Below are 20824 nucleotides of genomic sequence, written 5' to 3' on the forward strand. Positions count from 1 at the left end.
CAAGGCCATTGTACTCAAAACAGCTTGGTACTGGCATAAGAACAGACATACAGATCAATGGAACAGAACAGAGAACCCAGAAATAAACCCACATCTTTATGGACAACTGATATTTGACAAAAGAGGTAAGAGCATACAGTGGAGTAAAGACAGTCTCTTTAACAAATGGTGTTGGGAAAACTGGATAGTTACCTGCAAAAAAAAAATGAAACTAGACCACCAACTTACACCATTAACAAAAATAAACTCAAAATGGATAAAAGACTTAAATGTAAATCGTGAAACCATAAGTATCCTAGAAGAAAACTTAGGCAGTAAGCTCACCAACATCAATCACAAGCAATATCTTTGCTGAATTATCTCCACAGGCAAATGAAATAAAAGACAGGATAAACAAATGGGACTATATTGAACTAAAAAGCTTTTGCACAGCTAAAGACAATATGAACAGAATAAAAAGACAAACTATAGAATGGGAGAACATATTTGACAATACATCTGATAAGGGATTAATAACCAAACTTTATAAAGAACTTGTAAAACTCAACACCAGGAAGACAAACAATCCAATCAAAAAATGGGCACAAGAAATAAATAGACACTTCTCCAAAGAGGACATACAGATGGCCAATAGACAAATGAAAAAATGTTCAACATCACTAATCATTAGAAAAATGCAAATTAAAACCACAATGAGATACCACCTCACACCAGTCAGAATGGCGCTCATTGACAAAACAACACACAAGAGGTGCTGGCAAGGATGTGGAGAAAGGGGAACCTTCCTGCACTGCTGGTGGGAATGCAGCCTGGTGCAGCCACTGTGGAAAACAGTATGGAGATTCCTCAAAAAATTAGAAATGGAACTTCCCTTTGACCCAGCCATCCTACTTATAGTAATATATCCCAAGGACACCATATATACTGACTGAAAAAAAGAAATGCACCCCCATGTTTATGGCAGCATTGTTCACAATAGCAAAGATCTGGAAACAGCCCAAGTGTTTGTCAGTGGATGAGTGGATTAAAAAGCTGTGGTACATATATACAATGGAATACTATGGGGCTATGAAAAAGAAGAAAATATTACCTTTTGAAACAATATGGAGGGACCTGGAAACTATTATGTTGAGTGAAATAAGCCAGGAAGAGAAAGAAAAATATCATATGACCTCACTCATTTGAGGAATCCAAGGAATAATGAGAACTGCGGAATGGAATTGAGATAGAGGAGAGATCAAAGGGACCAGAGGAAAAGAGGACAGAGGGAAAGGTGATGATAGGATGGGATAAACCTGAAGGGAAGGGGGGAGGACGCTGTAGGGAGGAGGGCAAGGGAGATGTTGAGGAGAATAGGGGGGAGGAGGGATGCATTCAGGGTGACCCTAGAATCTAAGTAAACACAATTAATTAAATTAAAAATGTGAATAGTGTTTAAAAAATAAAAAAATGAGTCTAGGGTTCTTGCCCACCATGTACTACTATGTGACTTAAATTACTTAAAATAGATTTACCTGGCCTGAGCAGGTGGTGACGCAGTGGATAGAGTGTCAGACTGGGATGCGGAGGACCCAGGTTCAAGACTCCAAGGTCACCAGCTTGAGCGTGGGCTCATCTGGTTTGAGCAAAGCTCACCAGCTTGGACCCAAGATCTCTGGCTTGAGCAAGGGGTCACTGGCTCAGCTGCAGCCCCACAGTCAAGGCACATATGAGAAAGCAATCAATGAACAACTAAGATGTTGCAATGAAAAACTGATGATTGATGCTTCTCATCTCTCTTCGTTCCTGACTATCTGTCCCTATCTATCCCTCTCTCTGACTCTCTCTCTGTCTCTGTAAAAAGAAAAAAAAAAGAAAAAATAGATTACCTGGTTTATCTTGATGATGATGATACTTACTTCATCTTACAAAGTTAAGAGAAACAAATCAGAAAAATATATGAAGGCATATTGTGAACCATAATTAAATACATAAACATTATCTATCATAATAATTTCAATTACATACTCTGGCAACTGAAAGAAAGGGAAGACATAGGACGAGAACAAAGTTTTATAGTTATAAGAAAGGGCTCTATATTTATATAGGAAGAACTGACTTAGTACTATAGTTCTAAATGTCATTATCCTTAAAGGGCCTTCACATGAGAGATAGGTTAGGAGCACAGACTCCAGAGTCAGACTGCGTTTGAATCTGTTGACTGAAAAACAATTCTGACTAGGCGTTTCATCACTAAAAAGAATTTATTGGGAGAAAGAAACAAATGCTTGCAACTCAGTGCATGCAGACATGGCAAGTCACATGTGTACTCTAACCTGTGTGCCAAGATGGAGAGGTATTTATAGAAGAAAAAGGAAGAAAAGAAAAAGGAAAGTTAGAACCACAGGACTTTATTATAGAACATAGAGTTCTTTCTATAGGGTTTTATTGATTACATAGGGTACGAGAACTTCCATAAGCCCTAGCTCCTCTCATAGACACTTTCTACTGATTATGTTTGCTTAAAGTTGCAGTTAGGCTATATCAAATGCCAGTTCTGAGACCTAACTTTTATGCACTTCAATTTCCTCATCTATAAAATGGGTACATACCTCATAGAGTTGTGAGGATTAAATCTAAACACCTAGAATGGTTTCTCATACATAATAAATTGTTGTTGGTATTCAGGGTCTCATGAAGAGGAGCCACAAAGGAATGAGGCAGCAACAATATTGCAATTGGAGGATCCCAATCTCTCCAGGATTGAGGTGCCTTGGAGAGATCAGCTATCCAATTTATTAAGCAGAAACATGATATCATGTGTGAGAAACTAACAAGCAGAATACAGCATACAATTTTATTATTTAGTTTTGCCAAACTGATTAGATTGCTCTTGCCCTTTCTGAGACATAACACTACACTATCCGCTGTCTGATTCCTGACCTGCAGAAAGCTCCAGCAAGGCCAAGCATCAAGTCCTTGAGGCCTTCTCTGGATGCGCGACTGCCTTCAGTCATGTATGCTTGGTCTCGACCTTTACTTCCTCAGGATGGGAACAGAAAGTCACTCGGTGCTTTCCTCCAACATCTCCCCCTTTTTTCTTTAATTCATTCTGCAACATTATGGTGTACAAGGAGGCTTGTCCTCTGGAACGGCAAAAGTTGCTTCTGCTCTTTCTCTAGACTAAGCAAATAGAAAAACATAAAACAGCAATGATAATTAATGCACATATTGTAGAAGCTCCTAATAACTTTAAATGTTTAACAGGGTTTAGTTCAGATAATCTTTCAGTAATACTACTAAATAAAGGTATACTAGAAAGTAATTTTAGTTTTTCTCTGAAAGTGTCACATATATCTTTTTTAGAGCCTCATCTATTAAATACATTTCAGATGAGTTTTGCTATTGTCTATGCATCTGAACAGGGATCCAGACTCCTGTTTTAGTTTTAAGTATATACACAGAATCAACAGATTGATTATAATTAATAGAGAAATTGAGACATGTATAAAAGGAACAATTCACACAGGTAATGACATTGATTCATTCTAGAACACAGGACAAATCATGAACATATAAGGTAGGTGTACATAGTTTGAAAGGTCCACCCCTGTAATATATATAGAATAAGGTGATGTGACCCATTTTGTATAGTAGAGAACCAACTGTGTGATTTTATCTTTCAGCAATGATCTCCTGCACCTATACAAATGGGTAATCTACCTGAGCCCACAGAATAATTTGATATAACCTGTCTTTCTTCAGGCCTTAAGGGTCCACAGCTGTCAAATGGTCCTGGAAGCCAAACAGAATTATTCACATAAACAGAAAAAAGGGGTGTCTTTCTAATGAACAGGTCTATTTAAAGGAGGATTAGAAATATAAGTCTAGTAAGAATAGTTAGTTCTGCTTACTGTTACAGATACAACAACCAACATTGCCAGAAACAGAGTCAAGGGTGTTTTTGGATCTTAGTCCCAATTAAAACATTTTCTGCCTCCTGGGTAAGATTCTTCAGTTTCCCTTATGTAGGCGGTTCAGCTTTTTGTGGTGCAGTTGTCTTCACCTTCACTTCTCTGATAGCCTTTGGCTCTAGACTTAGTCTCTCTATTTCTCCTTCTGATGGCTCAAAGATGTCAAATCTCCCTTTCTTTCATTTTCAACTCATGCTAAGGCTTCAGTCCTCTGGAAGGTATCTACTGGTCTCACGTATCAATGGAGATAAGAACAAATCCTCACCCCCCCCCTATTTTGCCCATATTGCTGTTGTAAATCAGCAAACTATTTCTGTCCAAAAAGCTCATCTTGTGTAATATTAACAGGAGGGTTAGCATCAGTATTTTGATTAGCTTGAATATGAACCTGATTCTCCCACCAAGTCATAAATTGTAAATATTCTTCTTTTGAAAGAACATTTCGAGCTAACATCTCCCAACAACAGAAGGAGGAGGTGGAGGCCAATTATCTTGGTCAGTTTTGAAAGGGTTAATACTATGTTGAACCTCCTCATCAGAAAGTTTAGACTGTAATTCAAAAAGTTGCTCCTTTTGTAGGATGTGGCCTGACAAGCAGCCAACTGCCTGAAGCAGCTTGAGACAAATTCTTGAAATGACTTATCAGGGCCCTGCTTAATTTTACTTAATTCTTTTGTTTCCTGTATCTGAGCACATCTTTACACACAAACAAGACAATTTACAGCACAGAAACACAAGTATAACATATAATTTTGATTAATCCCAATACTTGAATTACTACTTGACTTCTAACTCTGAACATATCTTATAATGCAAATTATAAGCAAATCTTAAGGATCCATATTCTATTCAACCAAATTAGCAAGTCTTAGGATCCATATTCTGTTTAATTTAAATTTAAATGAGCACTCCTTACAAGTTTCAATTTTAAGCAAAAAATGTAGGGATGAACTATTTTTTCAATATAAGAGCTGGCATTTCCAATTTTTGCTTGCAAGAATTTAATTCAGGCCTTAAAAATCATATTCTAGACAATATCAAACAAAAACTAAACAGAAAAATCAGAGAGAAACCCAGGATTTTAGAGCACAATCAGACTAGAAAGATGCCTGTCTGATCTCAGTCAGGGCATTTTCTGACAGAGACTAAGGACAGATGAGACTAATCAAGATCTCTCCAAGAAAAAATATGACCACTGAGAGATTTTGTAACCAGACCCATCAGGAGTCCCCCATGTAAACTGCCAGGCAAATAATAATAAAGAAACAAAATGATAGTTCAGAGGATTGTAGCTAAAACTTTAAAGAAAATCAGACTGTTGTTATGAGTCGGGGGCGCAGAGAGATAGATCAGCAGATGAAATGATCATGAACTAGCAAAGGACCACCGCTTGCTCAGGCAAATGGCACTGAGTTCATGCTGTGTCCTATTTTTATTCACAAGATTTCAAAAAACTTGTTTACTTAGAAATTGGCATAGCATCAAGCATAACCTTTATTTAAAGATACATAGAATACATTTGCATGATAGCTTAAGAAAAATATAATATCAAAAGGCATTAACTATTATTGCTTCTATGGTTCCGACAACATTCCTTTCTTTTATCTCAAGGGATAGTCTTGAAAGGAACAGAAATCTTATGAGAATGTTTACTGAAAAAAAAGCCCAGTAACCACCTTCAGTCACATAGACCTGTTTCAGTGACCTGCCTTTGAGTCACAAAACAATTCTCTTGGCAAAACATTCTTTTTTTTTTTATTATTATTTCCTTTCTTTTTTTTTTAATTTTATTTTTTTAATGGGGCGACATCAATAAATCAGGATACATATATTCAAAGATAACAAGTCCAGGTTATCTTGTCGTTCAATTATGTTGCATACCCATCACCCAAAGTCAGATTGTCCTCTGTCACCTTCTATCTAGTTTTCTTTGTGCCCCTCCCCCTCCCCCTTTCCCTCTCCCTCTCCCCCCTCCCCCCATAACCACCACACTCTTATCAATGTCTCTTAGTTTCACTTTTATGTCCCACCTACGTATGGAATAATGCAGTTCTTGTTTTTTTCTGATTTACTTATTTCACTTCGTATAATGTTATCAAGATCCCACCATTTTGCTGTAAATGATCCGATGTCATCATTTCTTATGACTGAGTAGTATTCCATAGTGTATATGTGCCACATCTTCTTTATCCGGTCATCTATTGATGGGCTTTTTGGTTGTTTCCATGTCCTGGCCACTGTGAACAATGCTGCAATGAACATGGGGCTGCATGTGTCTTTACATATCAATGTTTCTGAGTTTTTGGGGTATATACCCAGTAGAGGGATTGCTGGGTCATAAGGTAGTTCTATTTTCAGTTTTTTGAGGAACTACCATACTTTCTTCCATAATGGTTGTACTACTTTACATTCCCACCAACAGTGTATGAGGGTTCCTTTTTCTCCACAGCCTCTCCAACATTTGCTATTACCTGTCTTGTTGATAATAGCTCATCTAACAGGTGTGAGGTGGTATCTCATTGCAGTTTTGATTTGCATTTCTCTAATAACTAAAGAAGATGAGCATCTTTTCATATATCTGTTGGCCATTTGTATTTCTTCCTGGGAGAAGTGTTTGTTCATGTCCTCTTCCCATTTTTTTATTGGATTTTTTGTTTGTTTGTTGTTGAGTTTTATGAGTTCTTTGTATATTTTGGATATTAGGCCCTTATCTGAGCTGTTGTTTGCAAATATCATTTCCCATTTAGTTGGCTATAAAACATTCTTTTCTTGTTGTCTGTGTTCCTATCCAAGGCCATGCAATGGGTTATCCTACTACATTTCTCCTTTTTTGTTTATGCTGAATGTTATGAAGCACTATAGAAAATACAGCCTCTGTTATTCATCCCTTATTTTTCTTGCTTTGATTTGTTGACAGACTATATATAAAAGAAAATATAGAATTAATATTATTATGAAAAGTTCCACAGTGGATTCTAAAAATCCTTTAATATGTTCAATAGGATTTAATTGCAATAAATTATTTATTAATCCCTTCAATATAGGTTGACCTGTTAGAATTTCTAATTTTCTTTGAAAAGTTTCATGAATATGTCTTTGTAATTTAATGATTTCTTTAGCTATATTATCATGGCTTACCAAATGCTTTTTAATATAAATATTTTCCTAAGGAAAATAAGTATGACTTTAAGGAATAGGGGTAACACAAAAAGTAGTTATAGTCTAATCACATTTTAGCTTAATTTGTCTTTGCAGGCTAACAATTTGATCTTTTAACATAATTATAGTCTGTTCTAAATTATTAACTTTAGTATTAATGTTACTATCTATATGTTACTGAGAAGTCTACAGTTGTTCAGAATTCTAGTAGTATGTTTAATATTCTAAAATGCTAAGAATTGTTGAAATTTAGTATATGTAGAGGCAGGACTATTGTCAGTTTTAATTGCTTTAGGAATGCCTATAACATTAAAAGCTTTAATAAGATGTTGAATTACACAGCCTTTTTTCTAGGCAAAGGTGTGGCCTATCGAAAGGAAGAATAAATATCAATAAAACTGTATGTAAGATAGTTTTCTAAAAGAAGAAATAGGAGCAATATTTATTTGCTACAGATTATTACTGTGTTGTTTTCTAGGGTTCATTTTTCTCAGTAATGGAGGAGCATTTATAATATTATACTGAGGACAGTTTCTAACAATATTCTAGGCTTCTTGTCTGGTTATTCTAAATTTTTGCATTAAACCTTTTTTATTTGTATGAGTTTCTGTATGAAATTTAGTAGCTATTTCTATTGATTTAATGAGTAATTGATCAACTTCATTATTTGTAGTAGACATAGGTTCTAGTAAAGCTGTATGAGAATGAATGTGAGTTAGATAGGTGAATTTTGTTTTTACAATAAAAGTTGTAACTCTTGAAAAAATTTGTGCAATTTAGAATTATCATTTGAAATATAAACAGTTTCTATAAGTTTAACTATATGTTCTACATATTGTGAATCAGTAACAATGTTAATAGGTCAGGATATTTGAATTTTGTCTTCAGCTATAATTAAATTATATTGATTTAAGGTTTCGGAAGCATTTTTAAGGATGACTGAAAGTTCAGCATTATTTTCACAAGCTATTAATATATCATCTATATAATGGTTATTAAAAATTGATATTTCTGACAAATTTTTTCTAAAGGTTGATTTACATAATGTTGATACAGTGTCAAGCTGTTCAACATTGCTTATGGAAGTAATATAAACTTAGTAAGAATAGTTAGTTCTGCTTATTTTTATAGACACAACAGCTAGCATTGTTAGAAACAGAGTCGAAGATGTTTTTGAAGTTTTAGTCTTAATTAAAACATTTTTTGTCTTTTGGGTAAGTTTAATTGTCAAATCTTCCTTTTATTCTATTTCTGACTTATGCCGAGGCTTCAATCTTCTGGAAGGTATCTACTGGTCTTCTGTATCTGTGGAGATAAGAGTAAATCCTTACCCCTCCATTTCGCCTACATTGCTGTTGTAAATTAGCAAACTGTCCATTTAAAAAGTTCACTTTGTGTAATATTAATAAGAGGGTTAGCATTAGCATTCTGATTAGTTTGACTACAAGCCTGATTCTTCTACTAAGTAATAAATTGTAAATTTTTCACTTTTGAAAGAACAATCTGAGCTAACATTTCTAAACTTTCTGAGATAAAACATTCAGGGTTCATGAAGGAGGATAGTAGTTCCTGTGTATAAAGACAGTTATTCGTATACTGGGAGCAAGCCGTTTTTAACTCTTTAAGAGCTTTGACAGAAATTTGGTCATAGTGAGTATAAAAAACTTCTTGTCCAAAAGTTTAGACTGTAATTTAAAAAGTTGCTCTTTTAATTATTTATAAGATAAATGCTTTTCCCTACCAGAGGCTAAATAACCCTTGTTATTTTCCTATTATAAAAAAAATCTTAGAACTTTGTTAGGGACTTTCCCTAAGCATTGCAGCTTAGTGACTACTGCCTAAGTGGGCTAAAAAGAAAACTAATGTTGCTTAGTAATAACAGATGCATCAGCTTCTATATCTAAAAAGTCTTTTGTATTGTTAAGTCTATTATAGGGCATCAGAGGAACTAAATTCCTGCTTTCCTCGGTGCCTCCTTTTTCAGGATGTGACCTTATAAGCAGCCAACTGCCTGAAGCAGCTTGAGATAAATTCTTAAAATGACTTAATTTTACTTAATTCCTTTGTTTTACATATCTGAGCATATCTTTACACACAAACAAGACAATTTTCAGCACAGAAACACAAGTATAACATATAACTTTAATTAATCCTAATACTTGAATTCTTATTTGATTTCAAACTTTGAGTACACCTTACAATGTATTAACCAAATTAGCAAGTCTTAAGGATCCATATTCTATTCAATTTAAATTTAAATGAGCACTCTTTATAATTTCTAATTTTAAAGCAAAAAATATATGGATGAAACTATTTTTCAATATAAAAGCCGGCATTTTAAAATTTTGCATGTAAACACTTAATACAGGCCTTAAAAATCACATTTTAGACAACCTTAAACAAAAACTAAACATAAATTAGAATCAGACAAACCAGACTAGACAAACCAAAGAGAAACCCAGGATTTCAGAGCACAGTCAGACTAGAAAAATGCCTGCCTGATTTTAATCAGGGCATTTTCTGACAGAGGGACTGACCATGGATGGGATTAAACAAAATTTCCCCAAGAAAATTCTCTTGGCAGCTGCTGGGATATTTTCTATAGTCAGATCCAACACACATCCCCCACCTCAGTTTCCAGGCAAAGAATAAGAAAGAAACAAAATGATAGCTCAGAGGACTGTAGCTAAAACACCAAAGAAAATCAGTATTTATTTTTTTATTATTACAAAGACTAGAGAATTCTAAGGACTTTATGATTCTTCTATATGTCCTAATTTTAATTGAGTTTGTACCAACTGATGTAAAACTGCAAGCTTTTCTCCCTTGTCTTCAACTCCAGTGATTTGCATCTAGGCTTTAAGACAAGCAGATTTAATCTGGGCTATAACAGCATCAGGATAACCAGTTTGTTGTCCCATAGTTGCATAAGCGCCAACCCTGATGAACATTTCTAAAGTAGCTCCTGGGGGATTATTTCTGGCATTTATGCAAGATATTCGAAGAGCCTCTTTTCTCCACCAAGATTTGAATTGTAAATAGTCTCCCGGTTCCAAAACCTTACTAGCAAGTAAATCCCAATCCAAAGGAATCATTAAATGATCATTACAATAGGAAGAGATAAGGCCTTGAACATATGGGGACGGAGGTCCATACGTAGCAACAGACTGTTTGACTAGCTTTAAGAAAGTAAATTCAATTTGGTCGAATTGAACATTATACCCTTCCCCAGGATGTTGAGCATTAGGAGGGAAAAGCTGTCAAATAATTGGAAAAATAGATGCAGAAAAATTACTAGAATTAGATTCTAAATCATCATGACGCATAAGCACCTGTTGCATTTCAGAAATTTCAGGGAATTGAAAAATTCTTCCCTTGCCAGTACCAATTAATTCTTGACCTTGAATTGGAGGAGCCATAGGCTCACATGTATTTTACTTTTGAACAGGATAAGCAGTATACTGATTTCCTATCTCCTGTTGTTCCAGTGTAAATTGTAATTTATTTAATAAATGTTTTAGACAGGCAACATCATCTATAGGGGCTCCCTCATTTTTTAGGAAAGAGGGTTGAAATCCTGTGAATGGCTAAATTTCATTAAGATTATCAGTAATCTCAGAAGCAGAGACAGTATTATCCAAATCATCATTCTGTTCATTCTGTGCTGAATCAAGTCCTTCAGGCTCATTATAAATAACTTCACTCAAGTCTTTAACAGAATCTCTATCTATTGCAAAGGGCCAAGGGCTGTAGCAATAAGATTATAAGCAGCCCACATTTCAGCATCAAGTGGATCTCCGTGCTGATAAGTGTGGCGTAAAGATTTTCCTACTTGTTGCCAAACATTCAAATTCAATTGATTACGATGTTCAGGAGTATACCAATAACAATGTTTCTGAATAGCATTTAAAAGACGTAACAAACCTTTCTTTTATCTGAATTCCAGATCCCTTTAAAGGGGATTTTGAAACTTGTACATAATTGTCTAATAATAAATGGGAATTACCCATGACTTTGCTAGTTATTCCCGAAAGTTTGGCATACACAGTGCGTCCAACTTACCCTTTCAGTTTCGCCTATTCCTAAATCTCTTCTTAAGGCCCTATGTTGGGCACCAAATGTTGTTATGAGTTGGGGGCACAGAGAGAGAGATCAGCAGACAAAACGATCGTGAACTAGGAAAGGACCACTGCTCGCTCAGGCAAATGGTGCCGAGTTCATGCTGTGTCCTATTTTTATTCATAAGATTTCAAAAAGCTTGTTTACTTAGAAATTGGCATAGCATCAAGCATAACCTTTATTTAAAGATACATGGAATACATTTGCATGATAGCTTAATAACAGTATAATATCAAAAGGCATTAACTATTATTGCTTCTATGGTTCCAACAACATTCCTTTCTTTTATCTCAAGGGATAGTCTTGAAAGGAACAGAAATCTTATGAGAACGTTTTACTGAAAAAAAAGCCCAGTAACCACCTTCAGTCACATAGACCTGTTTCAGTGACCTGCCTTCGAGTCACAAAACAATTCTCTCGGCAAAACATTCATTTCTTGTTGACTGTGTTCCCATCTAAGGCCATGCAATGGATTATTCTACTACATCAGACCATAACAGGAAAAGCTGTAACTTTCCTAATACCCGAGTCTCCTACCCACTCTCAAATCCTATAGCTGCTGCAACTGGCAGTTCAGATTGACCATGCTGAGACCTCTCCTCCACCCCTATTGCAGCTGAGCGACAAACTAAGTTAATAAATTCTGATAACCCACTACCATCGGACCAGCCTTTTAAAGGAATAATTTCTCCACTCTGATGAGCTCTCCAGAGAGACTTCATTACTAATCTCCACTGTCATAAATTAAGTAAAATTTTTCCTGTGGGGATAAACAAGTAACAATGCCTTCTAACTAAATACCATAGTTCATCTAAAGTTTCTTTCTTAACTTTGACTTTGGAACTATGTAACAATCTCTTAAGCAACTGCGAATAGGCATAGGCTTTGTAGTCACTTGATGGGGAATTCCCCATTGTTTCACTATCACAGAGTAGGGACTTACCGGTCCCCACGAAAACCTCTGGTTCCCCTGGGCTAAAAACCAAAATCCGTCTTGAAGGCTTATTTCCTCCTCATGTCTCTATTCGGGCGCCATTTGTTGTTGGTATTCAGGGTCTCATGAAGAGGAGCCACAAAGGAATGAGGCAGCAACAATACTGCAATTGGAGGACCCCAATCTTTCCAGAATTGAGGTGCTTTGGAGAGATCAGCTATCCAATTTATTAAGCAGAAACATATCATGTGTGAAAAACTAACAAGCAGAATACAGCATACAATTTCATTTTTTAGTTTTGCAAAACTGATTAGATTGCTCTTGCCTTTCTGAGACATAACACTACACTATCCACTGTCTGATTCCTGACCTGCAGAAAGCTCCAGCAGGGCCAACATCGTGTCCTTGAGGCCTTCCCTGGATGGGCGACTGCCTTCAGTCATGTATGCTTGGTCTCGACCTTCACTTCCTCAAGATGGGAACAGAAAGTCACTTGGTGCTCAAAAATGCTCAAAAATGTTGACAATTAATAAAGACAGTGTTGTCAACATTTTAATACCTGACATTTTATATTAGTCTAAGATTAGAAACTGTCTTCATGGACCAGGTAACCAGAATATGGAATGGCCAAATATAATATCCCTTTCAGGTCTCTTCAGTTGTGCTTCAAGTACTTCCTTATTTGTTCCGTAATAATATGAGTTCTAGAAGTTGGAAGATGCCTGACCTTTGGTGGCCCAGTGGATAAATCATAGACCTGGAATGCCGAGGTTGCTGGTATGAAACACTGGGCTTGCCCAGTCAAGGCACATATGATAAGCAATGAGTGAACAACTAGAGTGAAGCAACTGTGGGTTGGTGCTTCTTGCTCTCTCCTTCCTCTCTCTGTGAAATCAATAAATAAAATCTTTACGGTCCTGGCCAGTTGGCTCAGTTGTAGAGTGTCAGCCCAGTGTGTGGATGTCCCAGGTTTGATTCCTGGCCAGGGCACACAAGAGAAGTGCCCATCTGCTTCTCCACCCCTTCCCCTCTTGCTTTTCTCTCTCTCGCTCTCTCTCTCTTCTCCTCTCCTCCTGCAACCATGGCTCTATTGGAGCGAGCTGGCCCCAGCCACTGAGGATGGTTCCATGGCCTCTGCCTGAGGCGCTAAAAAATGGCTCTAGTTGCAACAGAGCAAGGGCCCCAGATTGCAGAACATTGCTCCCTAGTGGGCTTGCTAGGTGGATCCTGGTCGGAGTGCCTGTGTGAGTCTATCTCTGCCTCTTCTCCTCTCACTGAAAATTTTTAAAAAAGAAAAATCTTTTTAAAAAGATGTTAGAAGACATTTTTATAATCCTAGGTATCTGAACTACTATACAGGTTCAGTGTTACTATCGATATATAAACTGTAGATAAGCTGTTGATGTTAGATAGGTTGTAACTAAGCATCATATGATATTTAACATATGAAGTATCCACAAGATGAATTTATAAATGAAAAGGGCAAATAAAGACAGTAACAATACAATACACTGCATTTTGACTTTTTTTTAGGATGAGGCAGTGCAATATTTTAACTATATTAAAGACTTGGGAGCCACTCAGACCGGGATCGCCTATACAACTGATGTGAGAATCCATGCAGTTACTCAGGGAGTTGTGATTACTGGCTGGCACTGTACTTGACTCTGGGAATATGCTGAAATAGATAGGGATAGGAATCCTAGCCTAACATTCTGAGAAAAAAGTTACAAACTAATGCAAAAGCGATTCAAGATACTTTATATATGAAATGCCTGCTGCAGTATCTTGAATATAGTGGGTCACTGAAATGTAGCTGTTAAATTGTTACATTAATTTTATTCTACTTCTCTTTCCATACCCTTCCCAAGTTTTGTTTGTTCTTCACTGTAGTCCTAGAGATTGCTACCTAGTCTGTGAATAATCAAGAGTGAAACCTAAGTATCAAACACTTATCCTGTGCCTAACACCTGTATTAACTCCATCCTAACAAAACTGAGGTCAGTACTTGAATTGTTCCCATTTTACAGATAAGGAAACTGAAGTACAGCTTAAGTAACGTGCCTTTAACTGAAGTCATCAACTAGTGAGAAAGGCGCTGGGATTCAGGAACCTATGCAGCTTGAGCCTATATATACTGCCTCAATGCATTATTAACAAATTAATAAACCTGTAATTAGTAAGGGAAGTAACAGTACCATAGGAAGAACCTACAGGTAGGACTTTCTAAGACTGCTCTCCATTTAAAGAATGACAAAATTACGTTTATAATGAAATATAAATGTTTCATTGCTCATCGGAGTAACATGTGAAACCATAGAAGGGCAATTAGACAACTGATTCATACGTAGTTTGGACCACGTCATCCAGTTCTCCCTACTCCGATGTACCAACTACCTGACGAAGCCGCCTTTAAAGAAAGCGGTGAGCGACCTAGACGTGCAGTCTGAACTGGGGTACAAAGCACGGGAGCTGCGGGCCGCCAGAGGGACTCAGGCCAGACGCCCTATCCCGGTATGCACCACAGGACCTGGCGACCACGCCTCCCTGCGGGAGCCCAGGAGCGTGTGTGCGCCCCGTCCTACGGAAGCGACGCCTGCACATTGCATGCTGGGAGTTGTAGGCTCCGGGTCCCCGCCCGGGGTCCGCTTTCCATGAGGCTGCTGGCCCTGGCCCGCGCCGCATAGACGCTGGGAACGCGTTTCGCGCTGACTCAGCGGCGTCCGCGGCGTTAACTTGGCCCTCGCACCCTTTCCTTTCCTGGGGTGTCGACCCCGCCCGCCTGCTTTTGCTCCTTGCCCGCGGGTCGCCACGCAAGAGAAGAAGCCAGGGTACGCGGAGCGCCGAGAGGCGCTTGGCCCCGGCCAGCTCCGTCTACGGCGTTAGTGCTGCGACCGTGGTGGAGAACGACGGCGACAAGGTCGAGGGCCGCTCTCCCAGCTCCCCGCGTGCGGCACCGCAGCGTTCCGCCTACCGGCCCTCGGGGGTACGGGCGGGGATGCGGGATGGAGTGATAGGAAAGGTGACTCGGGGCTCGGGGGCGGAGAGACTGGGACCCGGCTCGGTCCGCGCGAGCCTGCGTGGAAGTTGGCTGGGGGACTGGCCTCGGGAGCCCCCACGCTGGGGAGGCATGTGGGCCGGGGGCCCTCCATGGCGGTGCTCCCAGAGCCTGGGCGGCCTGGGTGTGGGTGGGTACTAGCTGCTGCCGCCGCGGAGCGCATCCGAGTGCGGGGCCACCCGTTGCCGGGTGTTTCATCACCGGAATTGCCACGAGGCTTCCTTTAGGGCAGGATCAGCGTGGAAAGGGGACAAGGCCGGCCCAAGAGGATCGGCAGTGCTAGTGGCCCTCAATTTAATAAAAGTGACCAAGCCCATTTGTATTGGTTATAGCGCATCTCACCTGTACAGGACTTAACTTGATCGTCCCCCACCCTCATTCCAGGACAAAAAAAAAAAAAGTTATTTCTGTGTGATAATTTGCTAGCAGGGACATGTCATTTCTTCTCATCCCTTCCTCACGATTCTGCAGAAGTAATGTTTCCTGTAACCGGGAAGTAAAAGAGTACTTTTTGAAAATGCTAATTAGTTTTTGCTGGGGGAAGTTACGTCTCATTAAAGCGACTTGTCAGCGTGGTGAAAAGCTGGAAAGATTCAGTGTTGGTCTTCGAACAGTCATCAGTAGGTGTGGGGGCATTTTTCCATAGTTGATTCTTGGTTTAATGGCTATTGAGGAAAAGTTAGGGCTTAGTATTTTAACTGTTGCTCGCCCTTTTCTAGAACATTTGCTAGGTACGTGGTTGAAGTGTTACCACATTATAAAGAATGTCTAAACATGCAGGGCTGTGCCATGTTAGAATACGTGACCATGCGACCTTTTACAGGGAAAGTTGTCACATTTTGCACAGGCTGTAACTTCAAGCGTTTGTACACACATAGGTAATTTATTATATTCTGTTGCATACTGATTATTATCCAAGTGCCATCTCTGAAGGATTCTTTGCGTACTGCTTCCTTGGGTAGTTTTATTTGCCATGTTTTGTCTTAGGACCACTAGCTGTTTCCCTTAGTAAAATCAAAGTGTCTTGACCAAGCTTGAGCAGTATCCCCTAAAGCCATGCCAAATTCAAGAAATCTTCTATAGGAGTTCTCAAGTTGGGATTTGTAGAAGCTCAATTTGTCTTTGATATCTGTGTGTGCATTTTTCAGGGGAATTGTTATCAAATTTTCTTGTCATTTTTGGCGGGGTCAGGTGGGGTGTAGAGGAACCACTGTCTTTGTGTTTTCCCTTCTGTTCAAAATACCAGTTTACTAGTGTAATAAATCTAGAGTATTCCAAGTAGTTCCCATCCCCCATGTACCTAGCTCTGAATTGTAAATCATCTCTTGAGGGCCCACTGTGTGCTAGGCATGCTTTACATACCTTACCTCATTGAGGTCTTTACAACTTTATGAAGCAGATGCACTTTTTCCTATTATGTAGAAAGGGCTCTCTCTCTCACATTCCATAGCTGTTCACATGGCCCCAGATTGGAAAGGACAAGATTAGGGTACAAATCCAGATTTTTTGGAATATTAAACCTCTGTTCTATTGTATCCTAGGGAAATAGGGATGAAGATTCAAGACAGCCCTTGCCCATTAAGATTAATGAGAGAAAACTAGCAAGTAGGCAGTGACTATCAGCATTTAGGAGAATATCTAATCCAGTTTTGGATAGTTAGACAATAGGGATCAAAGAAACCTTGAAAGCGGTGACTTCTAAGCTGCATTCTGAAGGACAGGCAGGGGTTAATCAAGTAACAAGAAAAGAGTGTGTGCAAAGATGAAAGGCAGAAGACCACTGGCCTTGCAGGGTTGGGGTGCAGATTGGTGAGGAGTCATTCACAAGTGTTTGGGTCTTAATCTTGAGGGCAGTGGAGAACATATACTACCTTGCTGTAGCCTGCAAGTATGATAGTAACGCTAAGAGAAGGGGCAAGGCTTCTTCCAGGCTCTTAGTACACATCCTGATTTATTATTTAATTCAGGCAGCCCAGAGGAAGACAGTAATTACATTGTAGTAGGGAGTTCTATAAACTAGACTGGCCCTGGCATCACGATTCCAAAAAAGATGTGCCCCACTGCCCACCCCTTGCTCTTTTGGCCTCTTAGACTCTGATCTCTCTTCTGTTATGATAATCCAACCAAACCAAAAAGAAAAAACCCCCCACACCACAGCCTTTTATTGGGAATAGTAAGGCTTGGTCTCCCTACTTCATCTGTCTTAAGAGAATAAATGTGATTTTCACATTATATAGAATACCTTGTTTTCTCAAATAAATATGCATTCTATCAAAAACCAAGTTGTCTTTTGGGTTTTTATCATGTTCTTTGATAAGGTTAAGACACTATGTTGTGAGAAAGCGCCTTACTTTACAGGGACTTTAAATTAAAGTATCCTTAAAATAAAAATAGTATTATTTGTCAATTTTTATAGCTACTATTAAAAATGCTTTGAAATACATTTCTAGAATTGGCTGGCAAGAGCAGCAGTCTGTAAAAAGACATCGATGTAGCTCATTTTTCAAAAGCTAACTTACTGGTTTTTCACTCTCTTCCTTTTTTCATTTGACTTCTCTTGAAGTACTTGTAAGCACCCCAATGAGGATATTGACTCTGAGGTCACTACTTAATCAAGCCTAATTGTTTTTTAACTTGGTGATATTGATAAATAGAAGTAGGCAAGTTATAATTAGCATAATAAAATCTGGATTTGTCACTTTTTAAATATAGTTACACAATTGCATTTTTAAGTATGTGCTGGAGATAGTACATAACATTTCATAAATGAGATACTTCTATTTAAAATAGAAAATAATTACTTTCTGTACTTTATTGATCTTGAAAAATAAAATTTGAGAATCGTAATGGCATTCTTTAGATTTTTAGAAATTACACATTTGTGGGATATTTAGCAGGCTCATTCTTCTGAGACTTTATTTAGGCTTCTTTAGTTATTTGGATAGTTTCAAAAGAAGTTTTTTTTAACACTTAAACTTCTTTGCATGTTATCCCCTTATTATGATATTCTTAATGAGAATCTATTTTGTTTATCAAGTATGTTTTCTTTTCACTTTTTGTGTGTGTGTGTGTGTCCAGATGTTTGTAGATTCTTCTGTGGGATCAGAGGGCATATCTGTTGTAATCAGAAAACTCCAAGTATAGCAGCAGGGATGGATGAACAAGCTCTTTTAGGGCTAAATCCAAATGCTGATTCGGACTTCAGACAAAGGGTAAGTTAAATTGGCTTAATTTTTAAATCATAGTACCATGGGTTTGCATTCTTAAACACAGAATACATCTGATAATAAAGGTTTAATTTGGGTAGAAATGAATAGAGATGATCAAATTTGAGGTATTTGAATATATTCTGAAGACAGAAACAGGGTTGTGATTTTCTGTTTAGTTGGCTCAACCAAAGTATTAAAATCTCATGTGATTCAAGGTAGGTCTTTATGTCACATCCATCATTATTGATAATTATTTAAAAGTTGTAATGCCAAAGATTATTCAAGGGACTTTTCATAGTACCAGACATGCATATTTTATTTTCCCATTGCATAGCTTGGTCTTCACAAGTTGTTTAAACCTTTCTTTAGTGATGTTAACATCCTTGTTGTTTAGCCCAGGCAGACATGTAAGTAAGCAGTTATGGTATGCTGTCTTAGGTTATTTAGTGATCACATGACAAGGAATCCAATATAAAGCACTGGGATATTTGGATAAGCATAAATGATTAAACATAATGTAGTCTACACCTGTAATCATGACTATAGCTGGGTGATCAAAGAATCTAAAGAACAAGCTTATAATTAAATATTTAAAGACGTGGGCAGTTTGAAATATAGGATAAGTGGAAGGAGAGGCATTTTCTTTCTCTTTCTATTTTTTTTTTTTTTTTTTTTTTACTGTTTATTGTATTAATTTTAGAGAGAGAGGAAAGGAGAGAGGGAGAGATAGGAACATCAATCTGCTCCTGTATGTGCCCTGACTAGGGATTGAACTGGCATCCTCTGTGCTTTGGGATGATGCTCTATCCAACCAGGGCTCTTCTTTCTACTTCTCATAGCAAAGAATATTTTTAATAAATGAAATAAGGTCAACTGTTTCTCTAAATGTTATAGCGCTTTTTCTTATGCAGAAAAATTTTCAAGTATTTTTTTTTTTTACATTGTACTATGTGCATGCCTATGTTGTTAAATAAGTAACTGGCTTTACAGAGGGAAATAACAGGAATTGAAAATTAAATAGCTAGTTACCAGGTACCTATCCAACTGGTTAGGACATCAAAAGACATTAAAAGTCCATGTCTTCTGTATGTAGACAAATACTTCTTTACGTAGGAGTTTAAGCTATCCACCTTCAAACCCTTAGTCATATAGTTGAAGCATTCTAGATCTCTACCTTTATTCTGACTTGGTATTGCATGGTTTTTATAACTAAAAAGCCTCTGAGTATTTATCCTTCTCTATTATCTTTTATGTTCTTTTGGAAATCCTTTGTGTTGTTTTTTTATTAAATTCTACCGTCTGACAGGTTTTTAAAAAAATGTGCCATGATTTTCTTTCCAGAATAGTAAAACCAATAAATTGTCAGTGTTTTTAATATAGAAGTTAGTCTTTTCATCAATAAGAATAGGTTCTGGCCTGACCTGTGGTGGTGCAGTGGATCAAGCGTCAACCTGGAATGCTGAGGTTGCTGGGTTGAAACCCTGGGCTTGCCTGGTCAAGGCACAAATGGGAATTGATGCTTCCTGCCCCTCCTTTCTCTCTCTCTCTCTCTCTCTCTCTCTTTCCTCTAAAAAGAATAAATAAATAAATAAATAAATAATAGGTTCTGTCAGTCACAGGCATGTGATACAGGCTTGATTTGATATCCCATTAAGCCAAACTGAGTAATAATTAGGATGAAAAAGAAGGAATATTAAGGAAAAGTGAATTCTGATAGTCCTGATGTTGGAGTTCAGTAGTGGGAATTTAATTCAGCTTGATGGTAAGATAAATAACTGCCAACCCACAGTCTTAGTTATAGTTCTGTTTTCTACATTAGCAGTAAAAGCTGAACTGACTGTTGCCATTTAAAGACAGTAAGACCAGCCTGATCAGGCGGTGGCGCAGTGGATAAAGCGTCGGACTGGGATGCAGAAGGACCCAGGTTCGAGACCCCAAGGTAGCCAGCTTGAGTGTGGGCTCAGTTGGTTTGAGCAAAGGCTCACCAGCTTGAACCCAAGGTCGCTGACTTGAGCAAGGGGTTTCTCCGTCTGCTGAAGGCCCGTGGTCAAGGCACATATGAGAAAGCAATCAATGAACAACTAAGGGGTCGCAATGAAAAACTGATGGTTGATGCTTCTCATCTCTCTCCATTCCTGTCTCTGTATCCCTCTCTCTGACACTCTCTCTGTCTCTGTAAAAAAAAAAAAAAAAAAAAAAAGACAGTAAGACCATTGGAGAACGTATAAGATAGAAGAACAATGTGATAAAACCTTTGATTTGTTCATCAGTACCAGAAAAAAATTTTTTTTTAATGCTTATAACATGGATTTAGAGTGCAAAAACTAGTTAAAAACTGAAAACTTTCTAGCTATTTTATCACTTTTTTTTATGTGTGTGAATAGAATATCTG

At 37.9% G+C, this 20824-nt stretch overlaps 1 protein-coding gene across 4 annotated transcripts in view; it reads left to right on the forward strand.

Annotated features, from left to right (window-relative positions):
- Positions 1-14800: 14800 nt before the first annotated feature.
- XPOT (exportin for tRNA) overlaps positions 14801-20824 on the forward strand; it is a 49275-nt gene continuing 43251 nt past the window's right edge. For 2 of the 4 annotated variants that reach the window (XM_066369094.1, XM_066369097.1), the window contains exons 1-2: positions 14801-15187; positions 18302-18435. In XM_066369094.1, the coding sequence (XP_066225191.1) occupies positions 18376-18435 (60 nt within the window). In that variant the 5' untranslated portion in view covers positions 14801-15187; positions 18302-18375. The remainder of the gene's footprint in view (positions 15188-18301; positions 18436-20824) is intronic. The other 2 variants (XM_066369096.1, XM_066369098.1) reach the window with 1 other exon arrangement.

The sequence above is a fragment of the Saccopteryx leptura genome, chromosome 2, assembly GCF_036850995.1.
Source record: "Saccopteryx leptura isolate mSacLep1 chromosome 2, mSacLep1_pri_phased_curated, whole genome shotgun sequence".
In the NCBI taxonomy this organism is placed as follows: Eukaryota; Metazoa; Chordata; class Mammalia; order Chiroptera; family Emballonuridae; genus Saccopteryx; species Saccopteryx leptura.